Source organism: Pinus tabuliformis, chromosome 7 (assembly GCF_031772625.1).
Source record: "Pinus tabuliformis cultivar Carrire ecotype Pingquan chromosome 7, CPIR1, whole genome shotgun sequence".
In the NCBI taxonomy this organism is placed as follows: Eukaryota; Viridiplantae; Streptophyta; class Pinopsida; order Pinales; family Pinaceae; genus Pinus; species Pinus tabuliformis.
In genome coordinates, this window is record NC_142293.1 from 1,903,071,171 (window position 1) to 1,903,098,646 (window position 27,476).

Sequence of the window (27,476 nt, forward strand, 5' to 3'; positions counted from 1 at the left end):
TTCATAAATCGTTTGTCGGGCAGATAAAACAACACAGCCAGTTCGCTGGTTGGAAAAGCTTAAAACTAGCAATTGTCCCAAAAGGTACAAAGAGAGGCCGATAGGATTATTAAAAGGAAGAAACCTCTATAGATAGGCAAGCATATATAAAGCTCACTAGTGACGAAGGCAATAACCACGATGACCATCCCGTACCAGTAGATTTGATATTAAAAGAACAAAACCAAAACCAAACCATTCATATTTAAATAAAAAGTAAATTACAACATTTTACATGGTAATTGAGAAGCGGCGAAATTTGTGATTTGCAAATATTAAAACAAATCGCTTACATTGTTGGTTGACACTACAAGTAAAACATTAACTAATTGTAAGACGCTTTTCCTAAACATTATTGTTATTATTTTTAATAAAATTCATTTAATAAAAATAATTTATTTAATTATAGAAATTAATATTATTAAAATTTTGAAACTCATTTTAAATTCATATATTCTTGTATAACCAACTTGTATATAAAATATTTTTTTTAATAAGTAATTTATTTTAAAATTAATATATTTATTACTGATTTAGCCTTATATAAACCCATGATAGAAACTTCGCCTCGTCTATAGATGAACCAAAAAATAGTCTTGTGAAAATGGATATCTTTGTGTAGAAGGATGAATTTGGACCTTAGATTGTATTCTTTGAAGTTCAAACCCTTGCAAGGCTCAGAAAGGGTCCATAGAAGTAAATTAAAAGAGAGCGAAATAATGGATTTCTACATCTGGGTGGAAACAATATCCCTCTACAATTGGTTTTTTCTACCGAGATATGGTATCTATTGAACAATTGTATTTGTAATTTACAAGAAGTTTCATGGGGTTGTTTATGGTTATTTTAATTTTGAATTAAAAATACACGCATATATTTCCTTCCATTTTCTTATGCAAAAAGGAAAATACAACATGTTGGAAAGAAATTATGTGCTCGAAAGAAAATTGTATTCTAGGAGCTTTAATTTCATTTCTTGGAAGTTGGAAACATATTTTGAAAATTTAAATCCAGGACCTTGAACTTCATATATTGGAATCATATTATTAGTTGAAGAGAAAATAAGATACAAAAATTTGAGAGTAGTCCACTGAAGTTGAAATGGCCCTTAAAGAGTTCATGTTCGATTCCCCAAGGATAGAGTTCCGAACACATTACAAGGATCTATCAAACTGAACTTAATAAATATCATAAAGGTAACCTTAACATGACTTGATCAAGAAGGATTTCTAGAGATCACTATCATTATAATTTTATACAGAAGGAAACCATTAACAATTTAAAATCGAAAACTTAAATATTATAAATAGCGATGGATAAGAGAAATTTGCAAAGGACAAATGAATCTGGAAAATACAAATTTGCAACTCCATGGGATACCTAGTTAACTATGTGGACGAGCCGAAGACAAAAAGAACCATGTGTGTCATGATTTCATACAATATCTTTCAACTTGGATAAAAAAACCAAAATATGGCTTCTTATCAATTGTATTCTTGACATTACTGGACATGGTAAATTGATATTGGAATTGGATCTTTGTCCATATCTGCAAATTTCTAAGCAATTGAGAGTATTAGCATACATATTAATAGCAGCGTGCAACCCATTGTGAGCGTCTGGAGCATCTTCCAAAGCTGAACATCCAAATGATATAAAAATCAAGTATGTGAATGTGACGAAAGGCTAAAATGCTGACATGTTTTTGTTGTTTAATGTAGAAGGAATCTTGCCATTTGGGCTCTAGAGCCCAAGCTGCATTTAACCAACGAAAAACACAGAGCAGTGGACCATGTACTCGATTTCTTTTTGTTTATACCACAAAGAACTGTTCTATCAAGTACGCGAACCCCTGTTCTGGGGTATACTGCATTCAATGGAAAAACAACGCATCTCAACTACCTGCTTAACCATTCAGGGAATAGAAAATGCACCGTGTTGTTGATGCCTTAAATTTAGTAGACCTTGGCCATACTATGTTATGTAGTATGGCTCTGCTAGCTATCAGATTATTTTAGGATTATGATTTTGGACACCAAGGTTTAGATTATTTCTTTATTATGGTGGTTGTAATGAATGAATTTATATTCCATTCATTCTTACTGCATTTGGATAAATGCCCTTACTATTTTTTCAATACGTTGTTGTAAACATCGACCTATCTAAAGTGAGAAACGTTTTTCTTTATAAAAATAGTTGTTGGTTGATTCATAAAACCCAAAACAAAGAGAAGTGGACCACGTACTTGAATACTTTATGTTCATACAACAGAGAACAGTTCTATTAAGTATGCAAACCCTTGTTGTGGGGTATACTGCAGGCAATGTAAATGAAACTCAGTTCCATACATGGGTTACAAGTTTACTCTAAGGCATGGCAATTGAGAAACCTCAATTTGTAAATTAATATAGGTACCATCACCCTATTTATTGTCCCTAAATTTTTTAATGAAATTAGATTTGAACTGAGTACGAATCCCATCTCGTCACCTCACTTCTTCTACCTAAACTCTTTGGTGAATCTAGAGTCTATCTGCATAGCAAACTGTGTTCTTGGCAGTAAATATTTCCCTACATTATTGGATAGAGAATATGCAGATCACCTTGACAAGAATGGAACATTCAGGATACCGAAACAAGGTGGTTGAGGAGGCCTGAAGCCTCAAGGTATCTAGCCATCCAAGTATTTTGAGATTAGAATGTTTAGGTGGTTCAATCTTCATATGGGTTCAACAACAAAAGATAGACTATGTAGCACTGACCTTACAAATGCACGTTGTGTAGTTTGCTGGGAGATGCATAACGGTTAGGCATGTTATGTGGATTTGCAAACTTGCCAAAACATTTTGGGTTTGGATTTCTGTATAGTACAGGGGTGTCTTTTTCTCTCGTTCACATAGGAAAAGAATTTTTTTTGGCGATCAAATGAATGAGTTGACAAATAGTAGTGGGTGAAAGGTGATAAGATTGATTGGCAATGTGCATACTGAATATGTGCTCATAATTATCCCACAACTAAATGTCTGTTCATCCTCAACTCTTTAGGGCCCAACATGTGCCAAAAAGAACAATCTCAAAAGATTGCATGTCAGCCAAAAATGGCTTGACTTAAAATATAACAAGAGAATAGATACAATTGACATTGAAGCATTGAATTTAAATGGATTTTTATGTAGGGAGGCTAGTGAAGATATAATAATGTTTCAAAGCCATTGATCAAATATTGTGAATGATGGATGAAGATAAGACCTCTATAAACCACATATGTTGGGACATGAACAAGGCCAAGAATGCCATTTCAGTAACATATAGAGGAAAGGAAGAGTAATGCATGTGGGATCGTTGATTACAGGTAGCAACTTCAATTACAGAAGCCATTGCATCCAGTTTAGGCTTCGCCATTGCATGGAATTGATTTTAATTTTTTGGTTGATTTTGAACATTTTATTTATTATTTAGTTTAGAAATTTTATTGTAGTTGTTCTCAAGTTTTTGTCATGTGGCAAGTTGGCTCTTGCACTTTGGCTCTCCAAGTCGTTGCCAAATCTGAATCCTATGATGTTGTTGTGGGGTTTGAATGATCCATAGTAATCTATATCTACCATAAACAATTGCAAAAAAGAAAAATCATCCTGACATCACTTGTAATCATAGACTCTGACTGTATTAGTAACTATCACATGCCAGATCACGTAATTACAGAAAACCATCTTTAAGCATCTTCAACCCAAATGTCTATAGGTCTTGTGTGAATTTTATGATAAGTGCAACAAAATATATAAGAGTTCAGTTTTGCAACAGATAACGGAGGATTTAATCCCATTAAAACCTCTGTTAATCCCATGCTGGGATGTGGCCGTAATGCAATAATCATTCTAGTTTCAGAAACAAAATGGCTAAAAGCATGTTGAATTCAGCAAGAAAACTGATTATTCTGTACATAATTTGCTATATGACCTACCTATTCACAATGCTACACATATCCTTTCTATTTATTTACATGGCTGGAACATAATAGATCTCTGACATTTTCCATATTAGGCCTACATGCATGCATGCTGAGAACATTATTTACTGTACAAATTGTAGATACCCATCATATCACACTTTGACAATTACAGCCAATCAAGCAAACGATGGGGTTTTCGTGCATATATTCTCCTCTTAGTCCACATCAATAGTGCAGAGATCTGCCATAGAGAGGTCCCAGGTTCGCCTCAAGTAGTTTGATAGACATTACAAAGTTACAGATGTTCAAAGTATCACTCACCAAATAGTTGATGATCTCTTTAGAAATGGAATTATTTACATGTCGAACATGCAAGAGATGGTTGCAGGACTATTTCAGATCAATTGTTTAGCCATAAAATACCAAAATTCATATATGTATACTACAAGGAAAAGGAAAACGCCCAACCTATTTACTGATTACATTCACAGTCATACAAAACTCTGTGGAGAATATAACCACTATAAACTATAAAGAGAAATTTAAACATTGTAATTCCATGATTTGCATAAATAGATCTTAGCAAAACGAGAACAAAACAACAGAGTTTGGTCCAGAGCTAAAATTCTCAACATCCATAATAATCTGATGACTCTGAAGTCGATAGGGACAAGTCACTCTAGACATGGAGATGTGTTTGTTAAGATATAACTAAACATATATTCAATGAAAGTATTTGTTGGCTTCTAAACATATGTACAATAAAAGCATTCTATTATGTAGAGATGTAATTGAGAATGAGCAACTAATCATATATGCATGATGGGCCATGGCATCGGCAACACCAATTAGTGTTTATTGTGGTGCCATATTGTGCGAGTTGTTCCTGCAATTGATGGCGCATTTGCCTGTGTGCATCCCTTTCATGGATGTGAATTGTTATCTTAAGTATTTTCCTTATTTTCTTTAACAACTTAATGGCTGGGCGCAAACGGTAAAGTGGCATTGATTGTTGTGGCAGGATCCTTGTCTGCATATCTTGTAGCGTAAGTTCTTGTTGCTGAATTTCTTCGCAACACTCATACAACCTTCGTAGGTAGCATGTATTCATACCTGTTGCCATCCAAAAAGGAAACATTGTTAGTGACAATGAATATGTTTGAAGATTTTGTTTGAATATTCAAAATAAATTAACGATCCCAAACGAGTATAAAATCATATGAAACTAAATGTAATAGCAAGCAAATCTATGTGAAACTTCATTATGTAGTGAGTGGTGTTTACCATGTGGGTAATTCTGGAAGACAGGTTGTACGATTGGTTAAAGTGTATTATCCTGAATAGATTTTGATGCAAGGAATGATTCCTCTTGCTGTCTACGCTTAAGATATGGATTCTTGTGCATTTGTGCAATGCGGGAGAATGGGAATGCTGGATTGATGTGTATGTCTGCTAGTGACCGCACTCTTGAAATTGCAGTGAATGTTAGCCCTTGTCGTTCTCTGGTGTCGATGTCCACTGTTGCTTTGTCTAATGTCATTCCTTGTGACTTGTGTATCGTTAAAGCGCATGCCATTTGAAGTGGTATCTGATGGCGTGTACCCCTTGTGATGGGAGGAATGGGTACATATGTTGGGTGTGAAATGTCCCACGGTGTTCCTTTGTATTGTCGAAAGTCAACAACCACAAAGGATGGTAATGCTGGGGGCTTTGAGTCAATTGAATAAAATATTGAGATGACCTTCCCAACCACGCCATTGACAAGGCCTGCATGTACCCATAAGTTGCTGGTGAGCATAACTTTTTATTCACTGCATAAGAGCACCTTTGCAGGCAGGTGTGCATCTTCTGTTGTAGTAGGAGTTTTCTACCTTTACTGTTCGGCAGAGCAAAGTGCTACTGGGATGTTCAATTTTTTAAACATTTTCTTATTATGCAAGACAACTGCGTTGTTTGTTGCGAATAGGTGCATGGACTCGTCGAATGTGCATTTCTCTTCATGTGTAAGAGATGAACTTGTTCTTGACATTAGGTGTTGCCAATCTTCAAGTGTAGATATTCCATTCCTAAGATTTGCAAGAATTTGCTGGAAAGCAACCTGGGACGGGCTAGCTCCTTATTGACGGAAAACGGTTGAAAGTGTTATGAATATGTTGAACCTGCGCCAAAGTGCAGTGCCACGCAATGTCCCAGGGTATAAAGGAATGTCTCTTACAGGTGGTAGTTGGCCTAAATATTCGACAAGGATAATTGAACGATTACCAAATGGTTCATTCCGATGAAGAGGGAATGCCTCTCTTAGATGATCGTCAATGCGAGAAAGCATTTTTGGACCAATGAAGCTCATTTCATCAATGAGGATGTATTCTACATGACGGAGTTGCTCTTGCAGGTGTAGGAGCGGCTGGCCTTCGAGAGGATGCATTGTCTGGATAGGGATATGAAGGGCAGAGTGAATTGTGAGGGAATTTATGTTGAAAGCTACAACGCCGGTTGGTGCAAGTAACAATAAAGGGTTTTTGTTGGCTGGCGAGTTTTCCAAAAATGCTTGGTGCAGACATTTAATTAAATGGGATTTTCCTGTGCCAGTTGTTCCTTCTACAATGATTTTGCGTGGGGGTTTTGGCGAAGGGGTTTTGAAGTGTGAAAAAACAATGGTGAAAGCCATCAAGTGTGGAAAAACAGTGGTTTTGAAGTGCATGTTTGGTATCTCATTTTTTTATTTCAACATCGGTGAAGGTAGGTAGATTAGGTAGAAGGGAAAACATGCAATTAGGAATGCTATGAAATCATATGTTATTTCAGCATCTATCATTGAGAGGAGAGAAACAAGAGTAAAAATATTTCGTTCCCTTCTTCTTCAAGTTTGTTTTGTTTAACATGTTTGAGCGATAAAATGAATAGCTTAGCAAGCAAGGGATCAATAAATAGCATGTAGACAACGAACGAGAAACAGATGTAGTGAATCTTGACAAATGTTGATATCTATATTATGTAAAATGTAAATGGGAAACATACATATGTTGGAATGACTGGAAGAGAGTATTTGCACTGAAAACTACAGGGTGCATCATAATAACATGGGTGTGTAATTTACAATAAGATGAGACAATTAGTTGTGTGGAAATGTTTGTTTATGTACAAACAGGCGTGGTAGATGAAGCCCTAAGAAAAAGGTCAAAGGCGGCGAATAATAGGTCGTTTTGAAGCGGACATTGCTTGAATGTCAGTGAGTGCTTCCTTGCATGCAGAGGCATATTGAATTTCTTTTGAATTAATCAGTATTGGTTGCAAGTGTTGAACACCATTGAAGTAATCTATTTTAATGGAAAGTGTTAGCTGGAAGCGGTGCCCTAAAATCCGGCCACAAATTTCCTGTAGATCAGTTGGTTCAATAGAAAGTAGGAATAGGTCTTTTGCCGTGATGCCCATGAGCTCGTTCCCTGCATCATTGAAAACTGTGACGTTCTGTAGATTCCCGGTGTGGTCATGTAGCTCAATTTTAAGTTTGTAACAGTAGTCACATTTTGGGAAGTCACCGTTACATTTTGTACAATGCCAAAGATTGTTGGAATGCTCCACAACCTTCTTCATGCATTGTTTTCCATTGAAATCTAGTGGACATGCTAGAAAGTAGAAGTCGTCCATATGAAGAGCAGTAATTGTTGCTCGAACAGAAACCCAGATTGCTTTATCAGAGGGTTACATGCCAGCAATTTCATGAAATGTCTTTCGTGGTAGGGCACGTTTCAAAGCAACACCATAGTTTCTGCTCAAAGATGGAGAAGAAGAGCTATAGCCGGTTTCACGGAACCATGCATGTAGTTAGTGAGTTTCGTCAACTTGTGGATTTATTGTGAGAGTGCTCATTGGTATCGTCCCTATTGTGGTGCCATTAAATTCAGACACGCGACCTCCTTTGATTGCAAGAATTGGTGGGTTGTCGAAAGAGTAGAATTCAGAAAGATTCTGTCTTATATAGTCACAGTGGTCTCCCCATAATGTTACATCAATGCTAAAACCCGACTTGTCCTTTAGTATGAGTGTTTTCCTTAATGTTTCACTTCCACCTTTTCGTCGAATTGTTGATGCAGGTGACATGGAGGTAACAACACCAATGACATCCACATTTGTATTTGGAGTTGCACTTTTTAATTTTGAAAAATGACTATTTATTTTTTAATGTTATTGATTGGATCATAATTTTGAAGGGACAATATAAGTGATACGTGCATAACTAGTAGTTGAAATATTTATGCAATAATTTTTAAATATTTGTGCAATTATTTTTCATTGTTAAGCTCCATAAATAAAATCTTTAAAAATAGCTCATACATAGGTAGATAACCTATTTTCCACTATTTATTGTTCACCATATTTTAAGCAGGTGTTTTCATAAAAATTGAATAAAAATAAAATAGAAATAAATATACCTATAGAGATTTACTACCTATCATTATATATGTTTTCTTCAATGCTTTAACATATAGAAGTAAAAGTGTAAATGTGCCAACTTAGTAGTCGTTACCAGGGCTGGAATTTGACGGGAAAATTGCCTTTCATGAGGTGATTTGCCTATCAAATACAGTTAAAAAATTACAAAACCCACAAAATTCTGGCTTGAAACTATGAAAACAACAGGTCTGGAACTATGAAAAATGTCAAATTTGACGAGTATCTTTTGAAATTCTAACCTTGGTGGTTACTACCTACCAAAAATTTATGCAAGCCCATATCCCTTAGTAAGCAATTGACTTCTCTACTTCATATATCAATTTATTTATTTTTTAAATACATAACATCGTGCCACACTTATTTTTATTTCTATATTTAATATTTAATATATATATAAATATAATTACTTACTTTCTAAAAATTTATATAGTTAAAATATATTATTTATAACTTTGAGTAATATTTATATTGAATTATATTTAGCTAAAAAGTAAGTGAACTATATTTAGCCAAAAAGTAAGTGAACTAATTATTAACCAATGTTACAATAAAGTAAAATTGTTTAAAATAAATAAAATGCTTTTGTTGAAATTAAATATATAGTAATTTATTTAAATCCTTTACTTCGAAGTATATTTTTTTATCATTGGTTCAAATTTTAGAGTAAAGTAATCATATAGATTAAATTGAAATTTCATGAGAAGAGTTGAGAATGAGAAACAGATGCATGAATTAAAATTATACTATTAAATCTCACATAAGCTTAATAACAACATAATATAATTAGAAAATTATTTTTTCCCAGCAATATTAAATTTAACCTAGTCTTAAACTTCGAAATATAACTATAAAATTTTCCAAAATGAGCCTACCATTATAATTTAAATATCAAATTTCCAATCAACGGAAATGACACTCGCTCATTACAAGAATCCAAATCACTCATAGTAATCACCTTCTTCCTCTCATTGCTAAAGGAGACTCCAAGATCACTATCAACATGGCCAACAAAATCATTAATGGATCTCCTCCTACTAGGCAAGCTCTGGGTTGGCAGATTGACTACCACGTTCAACATCTAGCCTGCATTTTGACTCCCCAAGAAGGCATTATTTTCTCACATGTGAAGCACAAAGCCAATGTCCTCGCTGACTTTCTAGCCACCAAAGGCATCAAAGCTCATCAACTGCTAACATGTTGGTCACCTGTAATAGAGAACCTCCTAGACTAGTTTCCTGAATGCTTAAGTATGGATCAATGAGACGTCTCATCCCTGGATCTGGGTGACCAGAGGGCGACCATCCTAGCCAACTGATGGTTTCCGACACATGGAGGGCATCTAGTTTCACATGAAATTTTTCTGGCCTAATTACTCCATTCATCGAATCGCCTTAGTTTGCGAGGACCACCTCGCTTGTTACCAAGTTTTTTACCCCACCACGACCTGACCTCCCTGCCATTCCTTGTCTAGCTGCTTGCCCTTCCACTCAGCTCCACTCTACACGGCGTTGTTATTACACCCACCTGCACCTACATTTCAATCATGAGTGATGATAAAGGGAAAGGATGTTTCCCATGGCATGGACAAGACTAAAGGAGAACCCCAACCACCTTGGACAATAATTCCATTGCCACCTTGTTTGACCATTTCATTCCAAAACATATATGCAGGAACGTCATAACCATGGAGGAAGAGGAAATGTGCCATGGGCACTCGTCCCTCTTGGCACTCACAACCTTCTAGCCCGACAATAGAGACAATGGGAAGACATCGAGGACAAAGCCACCCATCGAATTGTTGAGCTCTCTATGCTCCTTTTCCACTCACCCACCTCCTTGAAGCAGTTAGCATGTAGGGACCTGTGCATTGATTACCCTCCCAACGTTCCTTGCTTAGTTGTGTCCCCTACACAATTCCCTCCTATAAATTCATCCCCCCCTCCCAATCGCAAATCTCCCCCAGCTCTAGTTGTGCCCATTAAAACTCCGCCTGTGACCAATGCCCCCTCTTCTTGCCCCCAGACCCAGCCAGAGGAGATCAGTTCGAGGCAAGCTCATGGAGTCTCTTAAGCACATGGTGGCTCCAACTCGACTTTTGTCTAGCTACACAACAGTTCACGTCACCCGCCGACATCCTAAGCAACTCCAGGTCAATTTGTTTCTTCTTTTGATCAATGTCTCAAAGAAGACCTTTTTTCTTTGGCAATTTCGAGTGTGATAGCACCATTGCAACTCAACCTAAGAGTGCTAATTTGGACACTAAGGATCATTTTTCTCCGACTCAACGTCAAACTGTCATGTTTCATCAATCCACCTTTTATACCCTCTTTTCATCATTTTCTATACAACACATGGTTTGGGTAATCCATGAGAAGTAAAAAAAAACGTGGTTTTCAAAATCCATCCAAAGATTTACATGAGTAAAAGGAAATTTACATGTATGAAATGAATTTACAAAGAAAGGTAAAAGGAGAAAAAGGACATGGTTTTTTAAAACAACACGAGTTTCAAAATCCATGGGTAGAGAAAAAAAGACATGGATTTTGGAAACAACACATAGATTTGAAAACAAGATGGTTTTATAAATCATTCAAATAAAACTTTGATATTTGAATTATGAATTTCATAAAAATATTTGGAAATATTATTTAAAATATATTATTTTTTCCAAATAGTTTGTGACAAAACAAATTATTCAAAATATTATGAAAAGAAATAACGACTGAAATAAAACTAATAGGCAGAGCAATCAAATTAAAGACGGTAGTTAGTTGATTTTGTGAAGACACTTTCAACCTTTTTCGAGATTTCAAGGGCATGAAGATCGGTCTAAGACACCTAGCAGTAGAAGATCAGCAGATTGAGGACCTTTTTACAGATTTCTAGCATTTAGATAACCAAATCCAGATTTCACTACAAGATACTTGCAAACAATTCAATGTTTCCATCAAATAAATTGGAGATATTATTGTATTTTTAGTTATTATTAAGATTTTATTCCAGAATTATTGTAACAGTTTAGGAGAGTTTTTATTCTATATATTGTTTCATTTGTAATACAAAAAAGGTTGGGAGTTGTACTCATAAAGACTACCATAATTGTAAAGTTGATCACTGAGATTTAGTGGCCATTTGCATTAATACAAGCAAGTTGTATTAATATTTATGTGGGGAAGTGCTTCTTACTTTCACAACTAGCCTAAAACCCTACCAACTAAACAAAGCTAAATCTGATAGAGAGATCCCTCTCTTAATCTAGAAGGGCTAGCTTCTACACTTAAAAGTGGTTATGTGGTTACCTTTGCAATTTCTTTCACAGCCTTAAGAAATTACAAAGAGCTAACGGATCCCTCGCGACACTTGATAGGTTTTGGTTAGGTTGGATCTAGGTTGGTTTCAGTCATTCACAGTCACAGATAATTTGTTGAACATCTACTTATTCTTATCACTTTAAGTATGCTAAATATGTTTAACATTAAACGAGTCATTTTCATTTTAAATTTATTGAGTTAAATGAGCTTTTTGAGATGATAGAAACTGTCATTAACATGATGAAATAATTTTTTTATTGCAAAGTGACAATATGTAACATACTTCAAAATTTACCAATTTAAATTTCCCACTCAAATCATATGAGGAGTACACATGAAATATATTAACAATTTATTATTTTAAAAGAGAAGCTACAAATTTCGGTATACTAGCTACAACTAGAATGAAGTGGCAACCTACTGAAGGAAGCTACAATTTCCTTCCCTATCACTACATTACCACGCTCAACAATTAAAGAAAGAACACAACTCTTTGGCTTATGTACAGGATAGTGACCCAAATATAACAATATACAATCAATGTTTTCTTCACCTAAGCATATTCAACTTCATATCTCCTCTAGTATGTATGCCATTGTAAGTCTAGCCTTCAATGAAACAAAATAGATTATAATTGATACTTTGAACCAATTTATTTAGATATGTCTTAGAACAGTCCTCACATTGTGATTTTAGTAGATCAAATTTCCCTAAGGAATTTTTCCTTTGAAAATACTATTCATCTACCTCAAAAGGTAACTCTGATCGACTTTAGGAATTTTACAAGATTGACTTCAATATATACTCCAAAATTCTACAAGAATAACGTCAATATCTTCTCCAAACTTCTACAAGAATAACTTCAAGATTGTAACTACCCCATCCCACGTTTACCCAATTTCACATCTAGCAAGTGTAAACATGAGATGAGTGTCACTATGATATGAGTCGACCTCCAAGTTCTAGTTATGGAGGTGGGGCCTACAAACTAAAACATTTTTGACATTCCTCGGGGACTACAAACCACTCAAGAGCTAAATAACCACCTCAGATGATCAATCCCTAAGATGGAACTCATTTTCACTTACCTAATAGCCCAACCACACCCATAAGATTACATGCATGTGGTTATGAGTCTATAACCGCACTCATAAGCCTACTTCCATGCCCTTATGACCCAAAAGCTCCAATTCTAAGCATGCAATTTTGAGATTTGAGCCACTTTCACAAGTTGTCCTCTAGACCACTCCCAAAACTCCCTGTAACTTTCTAGAATGCAATCGAAGATAATGACAAAGCCAATCAATCAAAACTCAAGCAAGAAGTTGACACAGAGATTTCTAATGCATAATAGACATTTCAACAAACATATGGTAAATGTGTGTGCTACATGTCGTGAATGCATATGTGATCATAAAGTAATATTTTTCATCTAAGAATCACCAAGAAGGCTCTATGCCCTCTCTAGCTAGTTGCAATAGCACTTTTTAGTCCATGCATTCATTTAATAACTTATCAAAGCCTGACAAGAGTCATAGATATAATACATGATATAACCAGATACGTAACTAAGAAATAACTAGAATAGAAACCATGGAAAACCAATCGTCATATCAACATGAAAACCAACACAAGTTGTCATAGATTACAAAAGGAAAATAACGCTTATTAACATATGAAAATTCCAACCAAGTTAGGGAATTTTACGTACCACCAAACCAAATATTGGGTTGAACCAAATCTCTCTTTTAGCCAGTCACCGTGACGGCATATTCAAAGCATGAATATGGGATTATAAGAGTTGATCCAAAAAAAGACCAACTAGGGATTCCAAAGGCCAGACCACCTCAGCCCTCAATGATTCCACCTCTACAGTCTTGGAATCACTAACACCAATCGAGCAGTCCCTACCCAAGCTGTCTAACGCTCTAGAAACTAGTAACGCGATCCAGAACGTTCCAAGGCTCGAGAGAATTTGCTCCAATTGCGAATCAAGGGACTAATAACTTAGGCCATAAGGTTTGAAAGCGTTTTTCCCAAACTATAAGATGCATGAACTAGTAACGCAACCCAAGATGCTACAAAGCTCTAGAGCATTTTTTCCAACCCACAATCATAGGGAACCTGAGAATCAATCAAAAAACAAGTAGGAGACCCCCAACACCCTGGCTCTCTCTGAAATGACAGGGCAAAGGTGAAACCACTATTAAACCAGACAAATCTCCACGCAAATGACATCACATAACTAGAGAATGACATGCAACATGCATCTGTAATCCAACAGGGAAATCACATATTCAACATGTTACCTACAAAATGTCCGTGCTGTAACTGGTAATCCAACCTTTCCTTCCACTGCCCACTAATTCCTTCCTTGTCCTTTGCTTGTTTCCCCCAAATCCAATTGAATACTAGAGCACTCTAAGCATGCTCTATGAATGCTCTAAGTGTGCAAGAGTGTAAGAGAGAGAGAGAGAGAGAGAGAGAGAGAGTGAGAGAGTGAGAGAACAAGAGCTCCACCTAAAACTGTCAAAAAGCTAGCAATTAATTTTATGAAACCTTTTATCATTGAGTCCCATATTTTCTTTATTTTTCTTCTTATTTCTCACTCATGCATGTCTGTCTCTTCCTCTCCCTTTTCTCTTACTTTCCTTTATTTTCATAATTAAATGTCAATTATTGTCTCTTTTGCTTTGTCAAGGCCTTTGTCAATTCCATAGCTATATTTCCATAACCATAAGTAAACCATAAGTGAGTACACTATAATGTTTTCCCCACCATTCAACTTGGAATACATGTTGCATCACCTTGGTCTTATTTTATTTACATGAAAAATCAACAAAGAATTGTTACAAAGATATAATCCAAACTTCTACAAAAATACAGCAAAAATAACTTCAAAAACTATGCCAAAAGCTTTTCCAGAAATAACCTAGAATCCAAACTTCTACCAAAATGATGGGCAAAAAAAATTCCCAAAATTGTGCCAAAAGTTCTTCCATAAACAACCTTCCCAATCTAGCATGTCTTCACTTTTGGTTCATAAAATATGAACCCAAAAACACTTTGGTTCTTAATTTGTTTCAACAAATCCAAATTTTCCTTGAATGAATTTCTAAAATTCCTCCTCCTTATTTCTATATAGAGTGGATTCGGCTTTTATAGCTCTCTAATAAAATTAATTCAAATTTCATAAGAAAATATTGAGAATGAAATCCAATAATATAGATTAAACCATCACACATATCATTGACGCAGACCTAAATTTCTAAATATAATGCATTAACTTTCTAACAACAAACGTTTTCTACAATTTTTATAAAACAAAGATTTTTACGAAGTGAGATTCAAATATATAAATTAAACCATCTACATATGATTGACCAGAACCTAAACTTTTGAATATAATCCTTTGACTTTCCCAAAAAGAAACAAACAAACAGTAAGTGCAGTGCCAAGGATTGCATTACAATATCCTGATCGACAAAAAATCGAGTTCAGATACAAGTATTAGAAAAAACGTGTCGTGTATCACCAAATTTAATGTATTTGCTATCCTATTGACAAGTCTGTATCAGGCTCTAAGAGGAAATGGATTATAATGGCCAACCTTGGATTTTCTAATATGAATCCGAACAAATCTACTACAAAAGAAGGAACGTCCAGTGCCAGTGCCGAGTCCAGCTCCATAATAGAAGAGGTAATAAAAAATATTAAACTGGTGAAATTACCTAAGAGCAACCCAACCAATTTATTGCTTGGGTTGTACACATCATGCATCAAAAGATCATATCCTAGGCTTTAGCCCACTGCTGCTAATTACGCGAACTCTTCCACCTTTTCCTTTTTCATAAAACCTGTCAGCAGCTCCTCCAGATAAAGAACCTCCTCGATCTTCACTATTCATAAAATCACTTCTTCCACTCCTATAAAAATAGCCACCACGTCCTCTCGTCCCATCATTTCTGAATCCTTCTCTGAAAGGACGTTTCTTCCTGATAAATGCTTGACGGCCACCAATTAGAGTAGGGGTTGCCTCAATTGCAGCTTGGACTGAAGTTGCTACCTCAAATTCAACAAAAGCATAACTGCCTCCATCTCCTTGCCTACTCCTGACTTGAACCCCAGAAGGCTTAATTGCCCCAAACTGCTTCAACTCATCCTCTACTTGACGAGTGGTAATATTCACAGGCAAGTTATCGATAAAAATAGCGCACCCACTTTCTTCTCCGGTTCTTTTTTCTGTCATATTGACAGTACTAGAACTTAAGGGTTCAGTTGCAGAAGATGCCTTTGGCTGACTAGAAGTGCAATTAGTTGCTTGACTGTGAGCCGAACTTGGTACAACCCTAGCTTTCTCTGTCCTATTGACAGTAGTAGAACTTGAGGGTTTATTTGCAGAAGATCTGTTTGGTTGACTGGAAGTGGAATTAGTTGTCTGACTCTGAGCAGAACTTCGTACAACCCTAGCAGTATCTGTCATATGGACAGCACTAGAAATTAAGGGTTCATTTGCAGAGGATGCCTTTGACTGACTAGAAGTGGAATTAAATGATTGACTGTGAGCAGAACTTGGTGCAAGCTTAGCATTATCTGTCATATTGACAGCACTAGAATTTAAGGGTTCATTTGCAGAAGATGCCTTTGACTGACTGGAAGTGGAATTAGATGCTTGACTGTGAGCAGAACTTGGTACAACCCTAGCTCTATCTGTCATATTAACAGTACTAGAACTTAAGGGTTCATTTGCAGAAGATGCCTTTGGCTGACTGGAAGTGGAACTAGTTGCCTGCCTTTGAGCAGCACTTGGTAAAACCCTAGAATTATCTGTCATATTGACAGCACTAGAAATTAAGGGTTCATTTGCAGAAGATGCCTTTGGCTGACTGGAAGTGGAATGAGCCGCTTGGCTTTGAGCAGAACTTGATACAACCCTAGCAGTAGCTATCCCAAGAGATAGTTTCTCAACTGCAACAGTGGATGACGCTGCATTTTCTATAGCCATTGAGGCATGATACTTTTCTGGTGCATGTTGGACTAAAACTGGAGTTCCTTGAGCAGGGGCAGATGGCCCTTCATTGTTAACATGTTCAATTGCTGACACTTTTTGGCCTGTTGAGCCCTCTGGGAATTCCCTAGATTTTTGTTGCATGTGTACCTTCTCAAGAACAGGAGCAGTCTCCTCCACCAGTGTTGTGGGTTGCTTAATCACACTATTCAGATCTTGAGCTACTGCTTCAGACTTGAAAACTGGCTGTGAGGCAATATCAGATCTGGCTGCATGTTGCTCTACAATGCAACCATTTATCAACACAAAATTTTTCTTTGGCTGATCTGAGTTTTCACCCTCGTAACTAAACATATCATTCAAAACGAAGTATCCATTTTCCTGAGGAGCCAAGAAAAAGGATTGAGTGAAGGGGGTTGTTTTATTGTTTTTAAAGGTAACTAACCCACTTACCAGAACGCATACTGCATTGTTGTAAGATGGCTGCGAGTCAACTGTCTTGATCTCGACCTTTACGGCACCGTAGTCTAGAGACGTTAAATGCTGGTTCACCACAGCGGTTCCTTTGAGGATATGATCATTTGGGGCTGGGCGACTAAGCATGCTACAATCCTTGTAAAATTTGTATAACAATTCAGGACGCAGAACAAGAACCTTGTAATAATCGTTCACAAAGGCAAGCCCAGTAATACGAGCATTACGAACCACAGGAGCCATGACTATCCCTTCCTGTTGTTGGACTGACATTTCCACTCGGAGGCAATTAATGAAGAATAAACTGAATTCGTTTAAGTCGCGGAATGGAGAAGAAAGACAAATAATGCCCACCTCGCGTTCCCTCTTCTTTTCAGTAGTCCGTCCTGGGCAGTCTGGGCCGCTGCTCGTACCGCATATTGAAATATGCAAATTACACGAATGAATTATGCAAATTTAACGTTTAAACGACGTTAGATTTATAGGCAGCGCGTTGTCTAACCCTCAGGCTACATCTTTTTATAGATTTTCGCCGAAATCCCAGCCCCAAAAAGATATATTTTAATGGCCGTATTTCTCGGCAGCTCTCCACACGCAATGTTGTTGGTCAGGTTAGAAATATGGTAAACAGTCATTTTTATCTCGATTTCCCGAATATATTCCCGAATATTCGGTAATGGGATGGACTGATTTTTTTTGAATATTTGGTAATTTTTTATTTTTATTATTTTTATTATTATTTATTTATTTATTTATTTATTTTTTTTTTGTCTATATCCATCCCATTGCCTAATGGACTGATTTTTTGAATATTTGATAAAAAAAATTTCTATGTCCATCCCATTGCCGAATCGAAATATTTGGAAATGGGATGAATATTTGTTCATTTTTTACCGTGCTCATGTCCATCCCATTGCCGAATCAGAATATTCGGCAATGGGAAGGTCCGATTTCCCAAATATTTGGTAATTTTTGACCCCGCCCATGTTCGTCTCATTGTCGAATATTTGGGGAATGGGCAATCGAGATTAATTTTTGACCGCGCCCATGCCCATCCCATTATCAAATATTTGGGGAATGGGTAATCGACATAACCTCAAGGGGTGGCAAACTCTCCTTTTAGGCTATCATGATCATGGATGCATCCTTATATTTTCACCATTATGTGGGTCACACTCATAATTTTACTACTATGTGGGCCTAATGGTTAAGAGCATGTGTTTCTTCCTAAGAGGGCATAGTTTCAAAACTAGAGAGAGGTAGAGTATGTATGCCTTCGTAGACATAGCAGTCAAATCAATGTCCCTTGTAACACAAGCAAAGGGTCTCATACATGTATTTGTTGTGGCTTAGGCCAGTCTCATACACCAATTTTGGTGTTTGGCTTAGGCCTCGCCTTAAAATTGGATATTAGATAATAATAATTATTAAAACACTGACTTAGTAGTCAAAAATATATAACGAGGTTTATGGAATTTGTCCAAAGAGTTGTAATGGAATTGTATTTTGTGGGGTAAAAAATATCTCTAGATTTTTTTTTGATAATTTAATCTTGTCTTCGTCCATAAGAATAAATTTCAATAAGAGTTTTAAAGGGAATGATTTTCATGGGAAAAAAGTAAATAAATAAGCGAAGCGAAATTAAATTTTTTATAAATTTTAAAAATAAAAAAGTGAATTTGGATTTTATAATAAATATAATAATAATAATTTAATTTTAAAATTATATTTAAATTAGATATCAAATTGAGATATACAATTTTTATTTGTGAGATAAAAAGTCTATTTTAACTAACACTTTGACTCCAAAATTTAAAAGAATAAGTTAAAACTTATAATTTATAAAATAGATAAAATTTAAATTTAAAAAACGATTAAAAGAGTTTATAATGAGTATAATACAAATACTTGTTTACATGGTCTTGGATATACAATGATAGGTGCTTTGTTGAGACTTTCTTTGATGTGAAGTTACCATCTCGATGGGGTGATATATTCAACATGATGATGTAGTTCCACCCAAACTTAAAGAATAAATAAATAAATAAATAAAAAATGAATAAATAAAAAATAATAATAATAATAATAATAAAATAATAATAATAATAATAAAATAAAATAAAATAAAAAGTAAAAAATAAAAAAAATAGTATAATAATAACTACCTAGACCCATTTTAATTCTAGATTTACCAAGAGAGGGTGATATATTTAAAAAGTATAATAATAACTAGCCTAGATCCATTTTAATTCTAGATTTACCAAGTGTGGAGAGGGATCAAATCTATTTTTTCTAGAGATTTAATCCCTTTCACCTTGTTAGATCTGGAGTTATGATGGATCTAGCATCTTTTTATTATTAATTCTAATTTTAATTATAATAATTATTATTAATTTCATATTTTATATTATTTTTATTTTTATTTTTCTAATTTACAAAGTATAAATGTTTTATTGATAATTATCATTATTATTTTTTTAATTTTATTTTATTTTTATTTCGTCAAGATGTTCACAAGGCATTACAACCTCTGGACATACTTGATGTTTGCATGTCAAGAGATTTGATCATTTTTGCTTGTTACGCCCAGAGTTAACATGGATCTAGACTTGTTTTAATATTAAAGTTAATTATAATTATTAATTATTAATTTTATATTATTTTAAGTTTATTTTTATGTAATTTTCCAAATAAAAATGTTTTATTGATAATTATGATTGTTAATTTTTTAATTTTAATCTTAAATTTTATTTTTTTTTGACCGAGTCAAAATGTTTAGAAGACATTACTTTTACATCAATACGACATGTCCCCGTAGCTTGATGTTGTTATATTTAATTTAGAAAATGCTATAAATTAAAATTAAATTAAAATATTTATAAAATATTTTGACTTTGAAATGAGTTATGGTTTTTCAGCAAGTAGTATTGATAAGCCATGATATTGGCCCATTGTATTGTAATGAAGACTATTTACAAGTTAATAATAGATAAATGTCTTCGGATTAATCACATCATTAGGATTGGGATGTTTCGAACCAATTAATGTGGTTCATCCTTAGGACAAGTTAATAATATTCATGATAAAATGAGGTGAATATAGATGTGAATCTTCTTGTGATATGTTGTTTATGGTAACTATTCAGTTTTAATATTTTTTTTTATAAAATTAAATTAAAATCAAATCAAATATTTATAATTTTTTTTTAAATGAGTCATTGTTTTTGGGTATGTGGTATATGTATATTATGATTTTCTTTTATCTAAAATATTCTTTGTAATTTTATTAATAAAAACAAGAATACAATATAAAAAACCAAGTTAAAAAATATTTATATGTAACACCTACACATCTACCCTATATTGGGTTATAGAACAACTCTCACACCTACATATCTACCCTATACTAGGTTATAGAGCGGCTCGGTATAATAATTTTAAAGGTTACCAGCATCTACCAAACCCTAAAAGGGATCGAATCTCATTTCACTCTAAAAGATGTTTGTATATCAAGAGATTTGATCCTCTATGCACTTGGTAGATCTGAAGTTAAGATGAATGTGGGCTAGTTTAATTTCTCCCTTTAAATAGGTCATATTCCACATGAATGCCATGGGTTCTCAATACCATGGGTCAATACAATAGCCCATTTCTATTTTTATTATTTTATTATTATTATGATTTTTTAACCTAGTTAAAATGTTTACATTAATTTATAATAATTTTTTTATTTAATTAGATTTAACTTAAAAAGTGTTATAAAATTAAATTAAACTAAAATATTCCCTTGATCGAGTTGTGAGCTCGACAACACTCCCATCATTGTTGTTAAATGCAAAGAGCCTTGGGGTACAAACTCACCACCCTACACATGCTTGAGGTGATAGGTGCGGTGGCTCCATATATGCATGTTGCTAATACTCCCATAGGAGGTGGCAGCAGCATTATGCCTTGGGTTTGGCATTGTGTTAATCGCTTTACGAGAGTTGCTGGTAAGTGTTGTGTCCATGATAAGGAAGTGAGGAAAGGTGATGTTGAGCACAGTGGAACAATGCGGATCCAGGCGAGGTGGTGAACTAATCTTCTCCGAACGAGGGTAAACTAGTATGTTACCTATCATTTCTTTCCCTCCTCCATGCAACAACTTATCTCGTCATGCACCTATCCTGGTGGTGGTCTTTCAACTGCACATAGGAAGGTGCAGCACCGCTAGCCACTTTCTTTTCACCAATACTTATGAATACGGGCTATGCCTAACATTCAAAACTTAGTTATTTTTCTTCAATTCTACTAAGCATTCATCATTTACACAGCAAAATAACATTTACATCATCATCAGCATATCATAAATATGCACAAAAATTTACTTTCTTTTTAAATGGGAGGGGAAACTCCTAGATAGGAGTCCGCCCAATAATCAATAATTCAGTATTTTACAAATACATATACAATCACAGTCTTGCTAGGAAACTCCCAATTTACCCTTAGCAAAACTTTCCAGATTTTTCAGCAGTTCAGCCTGCCTGTGTCGGGTTACCCAATTCACTGGGTCGAGTCGCCCTCGTTAAGCAATGCCCACCTTTCAACCTGTGTTCAGGGCTGCCCACGTCTGTCGTATCATGCAGCTTATCACTGAGCAGAGGTGCCCATCCCGCCGAGTCGGGTCGCCCTCCGCAACTTGTCGCACTAGGAAAAATTTCCCACGTCTCGTCCGCAACTCAATGCCCTCCACAGTTCATCCCCACTCTGCACTTCCCATAACTCGTCGCACTAATGCCCTCTGCAGCTCATTTCTAGGAAGAGGCGCCCACCCCGTCAGGTTGGATTGCCTTCCACAGCTTGTTGCAACTCGGCGCCCTCCACAGACCTTCCACAGCTTGTCGCACCACAAACCTTCCGTAACTCGTCGCACTGCATACCTTTCGCAGCTCATCGCACCGTAGACCTTCCGTACCGCAAACCTTCTACACCTCATCCACCCTTCCTCAGCTTGGCACTTCGGCCCATCCACCATCTGCACCTTGCCTAAGCCCAATTTCTATTCTCTTTGTTCGCCTAAGTGTTAACTCTAAGCTTGTTTTCCTGAATTTGTTGATGCCTTTCTCCAACACACCATCTCCAATATATATGCATCCTCTATGAGTTAAGGTTGGTCAACCTACCTAGATCGAACACACAAATGGTCCATGAAAAATACAAAACAAGACATCGGCTAACCAACTCGCTCGTTTCCGCATGTCGGCCCACCCAGGGCATTCGCCACGATCCGCCGACCCAACTCGTTGGTTTTTCGACACCTCATATAAACTCGACGTGTGTGCACCCATACTTAGCCGATTTTCCACTTCTCAATTTTTCGACTCTCCAAGTAACTCGTCACACTGTCGCACAAGTTGTCTTCACACAACTCGTCCTCGCACACCTTTCAAGGCGTGTTTAACTGAAATCACAACCTGCTCATCGTAAACTTGACTCATCGCACGTAATTGAAGTTTGTCTCCCACCGTCGCTCATCACCATGAGCACGATCAGCTCATGGTTGTGACATACTTGCCCACTTTAAACGGTTGTAGTTCTCGACAACACCATCTTAGCAACCACCTTTGTTAAGACTGCAAATCCATATATATGGGTATCCAAATGTGTCCACCTCTGACCTGCCTCATGCCATCGATATGCCAAAGTTGGTGACCTGTTGGGTAGCTAATCCAACCATACATCGCCTCCATAAGGATGCATGCTCCTACATCATCATGACTCATCTCTGCACACTATTGTCAATCGTGTCCATCTCACCCAAGATGTCTACACAAAATATTGGAGACTCACTACCATGAGCAACTAAGAATGAGCCTCATCCCATGTCAGTCTAAGAAGAGGGGGAGGAAGCGGAGGCTGAAGGCTCTCCCTCTTCCTTAGTTGATAGTTCAATCCACCTATCTGGATCTTCCACCTCCAATATCTGCATGTATGCTTCTCGACTCTCAAACTGAATCTCGGGTCGAACATCTCCAACTCCTTCCACTGCCTCTAGTCTGCTTGATAGATCCAAGATACTACCAGACAATGCTCTAATCATTTGTGACTGCTCCATAAGTTTTTCCTCTGTACAATAAAACCTCTTATAGAATTCTTCATCTCGCTTGACTTCGTCCACATTCATCATTGTCAACTTACATTCGTTTGTCGTAGTTCCTATGGTTGGTACACTAATGGGATCACCATCGTGCCCATCGCAAATGTGCAACTTCTTCAAGTGAGGTACAATCATAGCTTCAAACTGTTTCATAAATTCCATACCTAGTACAGCTTCATAGTCATCTATCCGCACAATCATGAAGTCGACTTTCCCAGTCCATTCACCTATGCTCACATCAACCTTTTTTGCTACACTGATCACCGAATCTGGTGGAGAATTCACTATGCTTGAACTAGTATAAATTTCATCCCAATATTCCTCACAATATCTTCACTCATGAAGTTATGAGTTGCACAACTATCCACCATTGTGAGAATAATGCCATTCCCAATCTTCATCTCCACATATTCCAGTTTGTTCCTTTCAGGATCTCATCGTGAGACCGCTTTTGTAGCCACTATAGCTCCCAAAATCTGCATCACTCCAACATAAGTTTATTCTTTTTTCTTCTTTGTATCAGCTTGTGCTACAACTTCCACTTTTGGTCTTGAAGGACAATTATTCATTGTATGTGATTCTTCCCAAATCTAATAGTTCAGAGGATTTTTCGTCTCCAATTTATAATTCGATCTCAAATGCTCTTCTTTTGTAGTATTCTCTTTCGATTTATCTGTCTTGTTGCTTTTCTCTTTGGTTCCTTCATCGTAATTTTATACCAAGCAATCAACCGCCCCAAATGCTTCATCTAGTGTCTTAATCTTCTACCTCTTCACCTCATTGTATGCCCAAGGTTTCAATCCTATAATGAAATTGAATACCTTGTCTTTCTCCGCCATATTAGGTAACTCCAAGATTTCACTCGAGAACTCTCGTTGATATGCTTGTAGGATTCCTGTTTGCTTCATATATTTAATCTTCGTCCTTGCATCCCAAGTCTCATCTTGTGGGATAAAATGAATCTTCAAAGCTTTCTTCATGTTGTCCCAGGAAGAGATTTCCACTGCCTCACCATTGGCAATCTAGTCCATCTTCCTTTGCCACCACATCTTAGCATCTTTCATCGAGAATTGAGCAACTACTTTCACTTTGGCCTCATCATCAGGTATATCCAAATTCTCCAAGTATTTTTCCATATCCCATAAGAAAATTCTAGGAGCTTTCACACCCCTCATCCCATCATAAGATTCAGGTTCTTTGACCTTCACATGGGCAACTCCTCCAACAGAAGCTTGCCCAACTGCTTTCTTGAAAACAACTATCTCGTTTCGAGCATTGTCAAGTTCCTTATGCAACTTCAATATTTCTTCCAAACCTTGATCCCTCGCAGCTCCAATGTCCTTGACTTCTTTCTCTGTTTGCGCATACATCCATTCTGTATACTCGTATCAGAATTTGAGGTCTTCAAAGTCTTCCTTCAAATTCGTTGTCATATCCTGATCTCAACATATTCAGCCTTCACTGAAGCCACTTCAGAAGCTAGTTCCTCCATTTTATCTACTACCTTGTCCATGAAAAATATTTCAACATCCCTGATAGATTCCCCCGTCATTAATTGAGATTCTTCCACTTGATCAGCCATCAACTTCACTTGTGATCTCGTTGAGACCATAAACTTCTCTTATCACTCAACTTGACCCTTCAAGTGTCCCTCTCAAACTTTCCAAAGCCTTGTGGAAAGTTTGATACCACCTGTCACAAAGCATAGGTATATCTGGTTCATTTCTGCAAATAAACCCCTAATACCAACTGTCACAAAGTGTAGTTGTATCAATTCAATCTGCAAATCATTCAAAACTTGCGGAATCTGGAGCTATGATACCAACTGTCACAAAGTACAGTTGTATCTATTAGATGACCCAAGAATACAATTTTATCATAGGTTATAAAATTAGAATAAAATAATTATTAATTTAAGATATTAAATTAATAATTATTATTCTAGAATGTTTAATTATTTAATGGAGACTTTTAGAATTAGCATATTGTTGTAACTAGATATGACTCTCCAAATGTGTCGTATCTTAGGCTCTATTTTAGGAGATTAGTTAGCTAGTTGGTTTGAATAGCATTTATTGTAAATGGACACTTGTTATTTAATAAGTGATCCATAATTAGAGGTAGTTAGGACATGGAGCTTATAAATAGCTCATTGCAAGAGTGTTTGGTTGTTCGGGTGTAAACTCTTGCAAAATAAATTATGTAATTGTTTTTTTCTGATTAATAAAATTACGTGTCTGAGGACACTTCTGCCATTATTGTGGTATCAGAGCTCCAGTAATGATACAATGGATGTGAGGAGGATATTCCAGTTCAACAAAGTCCTGGAAAAATCCATTCAGTTGGCCAACAAATCATTGGTTTTCAAGACCGAGTGCATGATCGCTATGCTCGATTAGCCCTTGTGAATACCAACGAAGAAATAAACGACCATAGTAACTGTTATAATCCCCTCCATCACGGAAAAAGCCAATATCATGAGGTTGGGAGTTATAGTATCCAGCATTGTCAGGACCTCTGGCCCAAAAAGTGTGACCCCGTGCTTCAACCGCTTTCCTTAAACCTTTTTCCATGTATTTTTCTAAGGCCTGTGCTGGTATTCAGGTGCCGAAGAAGCGAGAGGTATTGCTGAGTTTTGCACGCAACCGAGCTGCTTTGAATGAACATTTTTTAATAGCAAAACCCTAATATAATTGGATTATAATTCAGGCTTTTGCAACAATGGACACGCAGCTATGCATCATCCACTACAGCCTCATCCAGTCCCATGCCTACCGTTCAAAAAATTCCCAGAAGCCAGGGGCAAGCACATTTTGTAAATTTGAAGAATATTTTGTAGAGATATAAGTGTTTTATTTTGTATTTGGAGTAATAAGGAGTTTTATTTGTAATTTGTAAATTGGGGAGATAAGGTGTGTTGGGTAATTTGTTTTTAAGAAGCTTTTTGGGATCATCACATTGTAACTCAAAGTATTTTTTACTTTGAGGGGGGGTAATTTATTTTTTTTTTTTACCATATTGTGCAAAAGCACCATTGTAAAAAGTCAAATTTTGAAAGTTGCCTTGTAAAAATTTGAGAAATTGACTAGAGCCAAGTGCAAAGCTCAGTCAGTTGTCTCCTGTTTTGACGACTATTTGAGGGTCAAGGCAAAGCCCCGATAGATTGTCTTTTTGCGTGTTGTGTTGACTATCTTGTCATTTCTATTCTGATTCTTGGTGTGACGCTACAACGCTAAAATGTCTAAGTTGATTAATTTGTTTTCTAATTCCGACAAACTAGAAGGCACCAAATCTTATAAAACATGGCATCGTCTCATCGAAAGCACACTCTTTTACAATGAATTATGGCAGGGAATATGTGATGGAGATCTTAAGCCGAATAAACCCACAGATGCAGATGCACTGGCAAAATGGGAAATCAAGAATGCTAAAGCCTTAGCTCTTATTAAATCGTCTGTGAATGAAATGTATGTCCATATAGAAAATGCTTTAGATGCATGGACTGCCTTGAAAACTTTTAAAGACCTATTTGATACTCAGCCTGAATCAAAGAAGGTTGATCTACAGTTAAAATTGTTGCAACAAAAACTAACTGAAGATGGTGATATTCTTGAATATCTCTCCAGACTTAAGAATATTAGGCAGGAAATTATTAATGTTGGTTTTTCCGCAATTGATGATATCTTTATGGTCACAATTGTAATTGTTGGGCTTCCTTCTTCCTATACGCATTTTTTAGAGACTTTACAAGTAACTGGGAAATTAGAAAAACTAAAGTTTGATGAACTTTGTGAAATGTTAAGTCAACATGATAAAACTTTTGGGAAGAAGAAGAAAGTTGGTGAAGATGTTTTTCTCACAGAGGCTAGCACTAGTAAGTCATCAGTAGATAGTTCTCGAGGAAGAGGCAGAGGGAATCAGAATCAAGCAGCACATATATGCAAGTGGCTCCATATATGCAAGTGGCTAATACATATGACTCTCCAAATGTGTCGTATCGTAGGCTCTATTTTAGGAGATTAGTTAGCTAGTTGGTTTGAATAGCATTTATTGTAAATGGACACTTGTTATTTAATAAGTGATCCATAATTAGAGGTAGCTAGGAC

The 27,476-nt window shown here is 36.1% G+C and overlaps 2 protein-coding genes across 2 annotated transcripts; both read right to left on the reverse strand.

The window, feature by feature from the left end:
* Window positions 1–5,308: 5,308 nt before the first annotated feature.
* Window positions 5,309–5,785, reverse strand: LOC149256075 (uncharacterized). The gene has a single exon (XM_089455197.1). It carries the CDS (start codon window positions 5,783–5,785, stop codon window positions 5,309–5,311), a length of 477 nt encoding a protein of 158 aa, XP_089311323.1.
* Window positions 5,786–15,540: 9,755 nt separating this feature from the next.
* LOC149256076 (nuclear transport factor 2-like) lies at window positions 15,541–17,478 on the reverse strand. Its single transcript, XM_089455198.1, has 2 exons — window positions 16,547–17,478; window positions 15,541–15,973 (listed from the first exon to the last, which is right to left on the reverse strand). The coding sequence occupies exons 1-2, from the start codon at window positions 17,476–17,478 to the stop codon at window positions 15,541–15,543; spliced, it is 1,365 nt and encodes a 454-aa protein (XP_089311324.1).
* Window positions 17,479–27,476: the final 9,998 nt, after the last annotated feature.

What these genes read in the sequence shown, in the direction of transcription:
- LOC149256076 (XM_089455198.1), bottom strand. Translation starts at nt 17,478, where the DNA reads ATGGCTCCTGTGGTTCGTAATGCTCGTATTACTGGGCTTGCCTTTGTG. An exon ending in TTACCAAGTGCTGCTCAAAG is followed by an intron (nt 15,974 to 16,546) that starts GCAGGCAACTAG and finishes CGGAGAAGAAAG; the next exon opens with TGGGTGCGCTATTTTTATCG.
- LOC149256075 (XM_089455197.1), bottom strand. Translation starts at nt 5,785, where the DNA reads ATGCTCACCAGCAACTTATGGGTACATGCAGGCCTTGTCAATGGCGTG.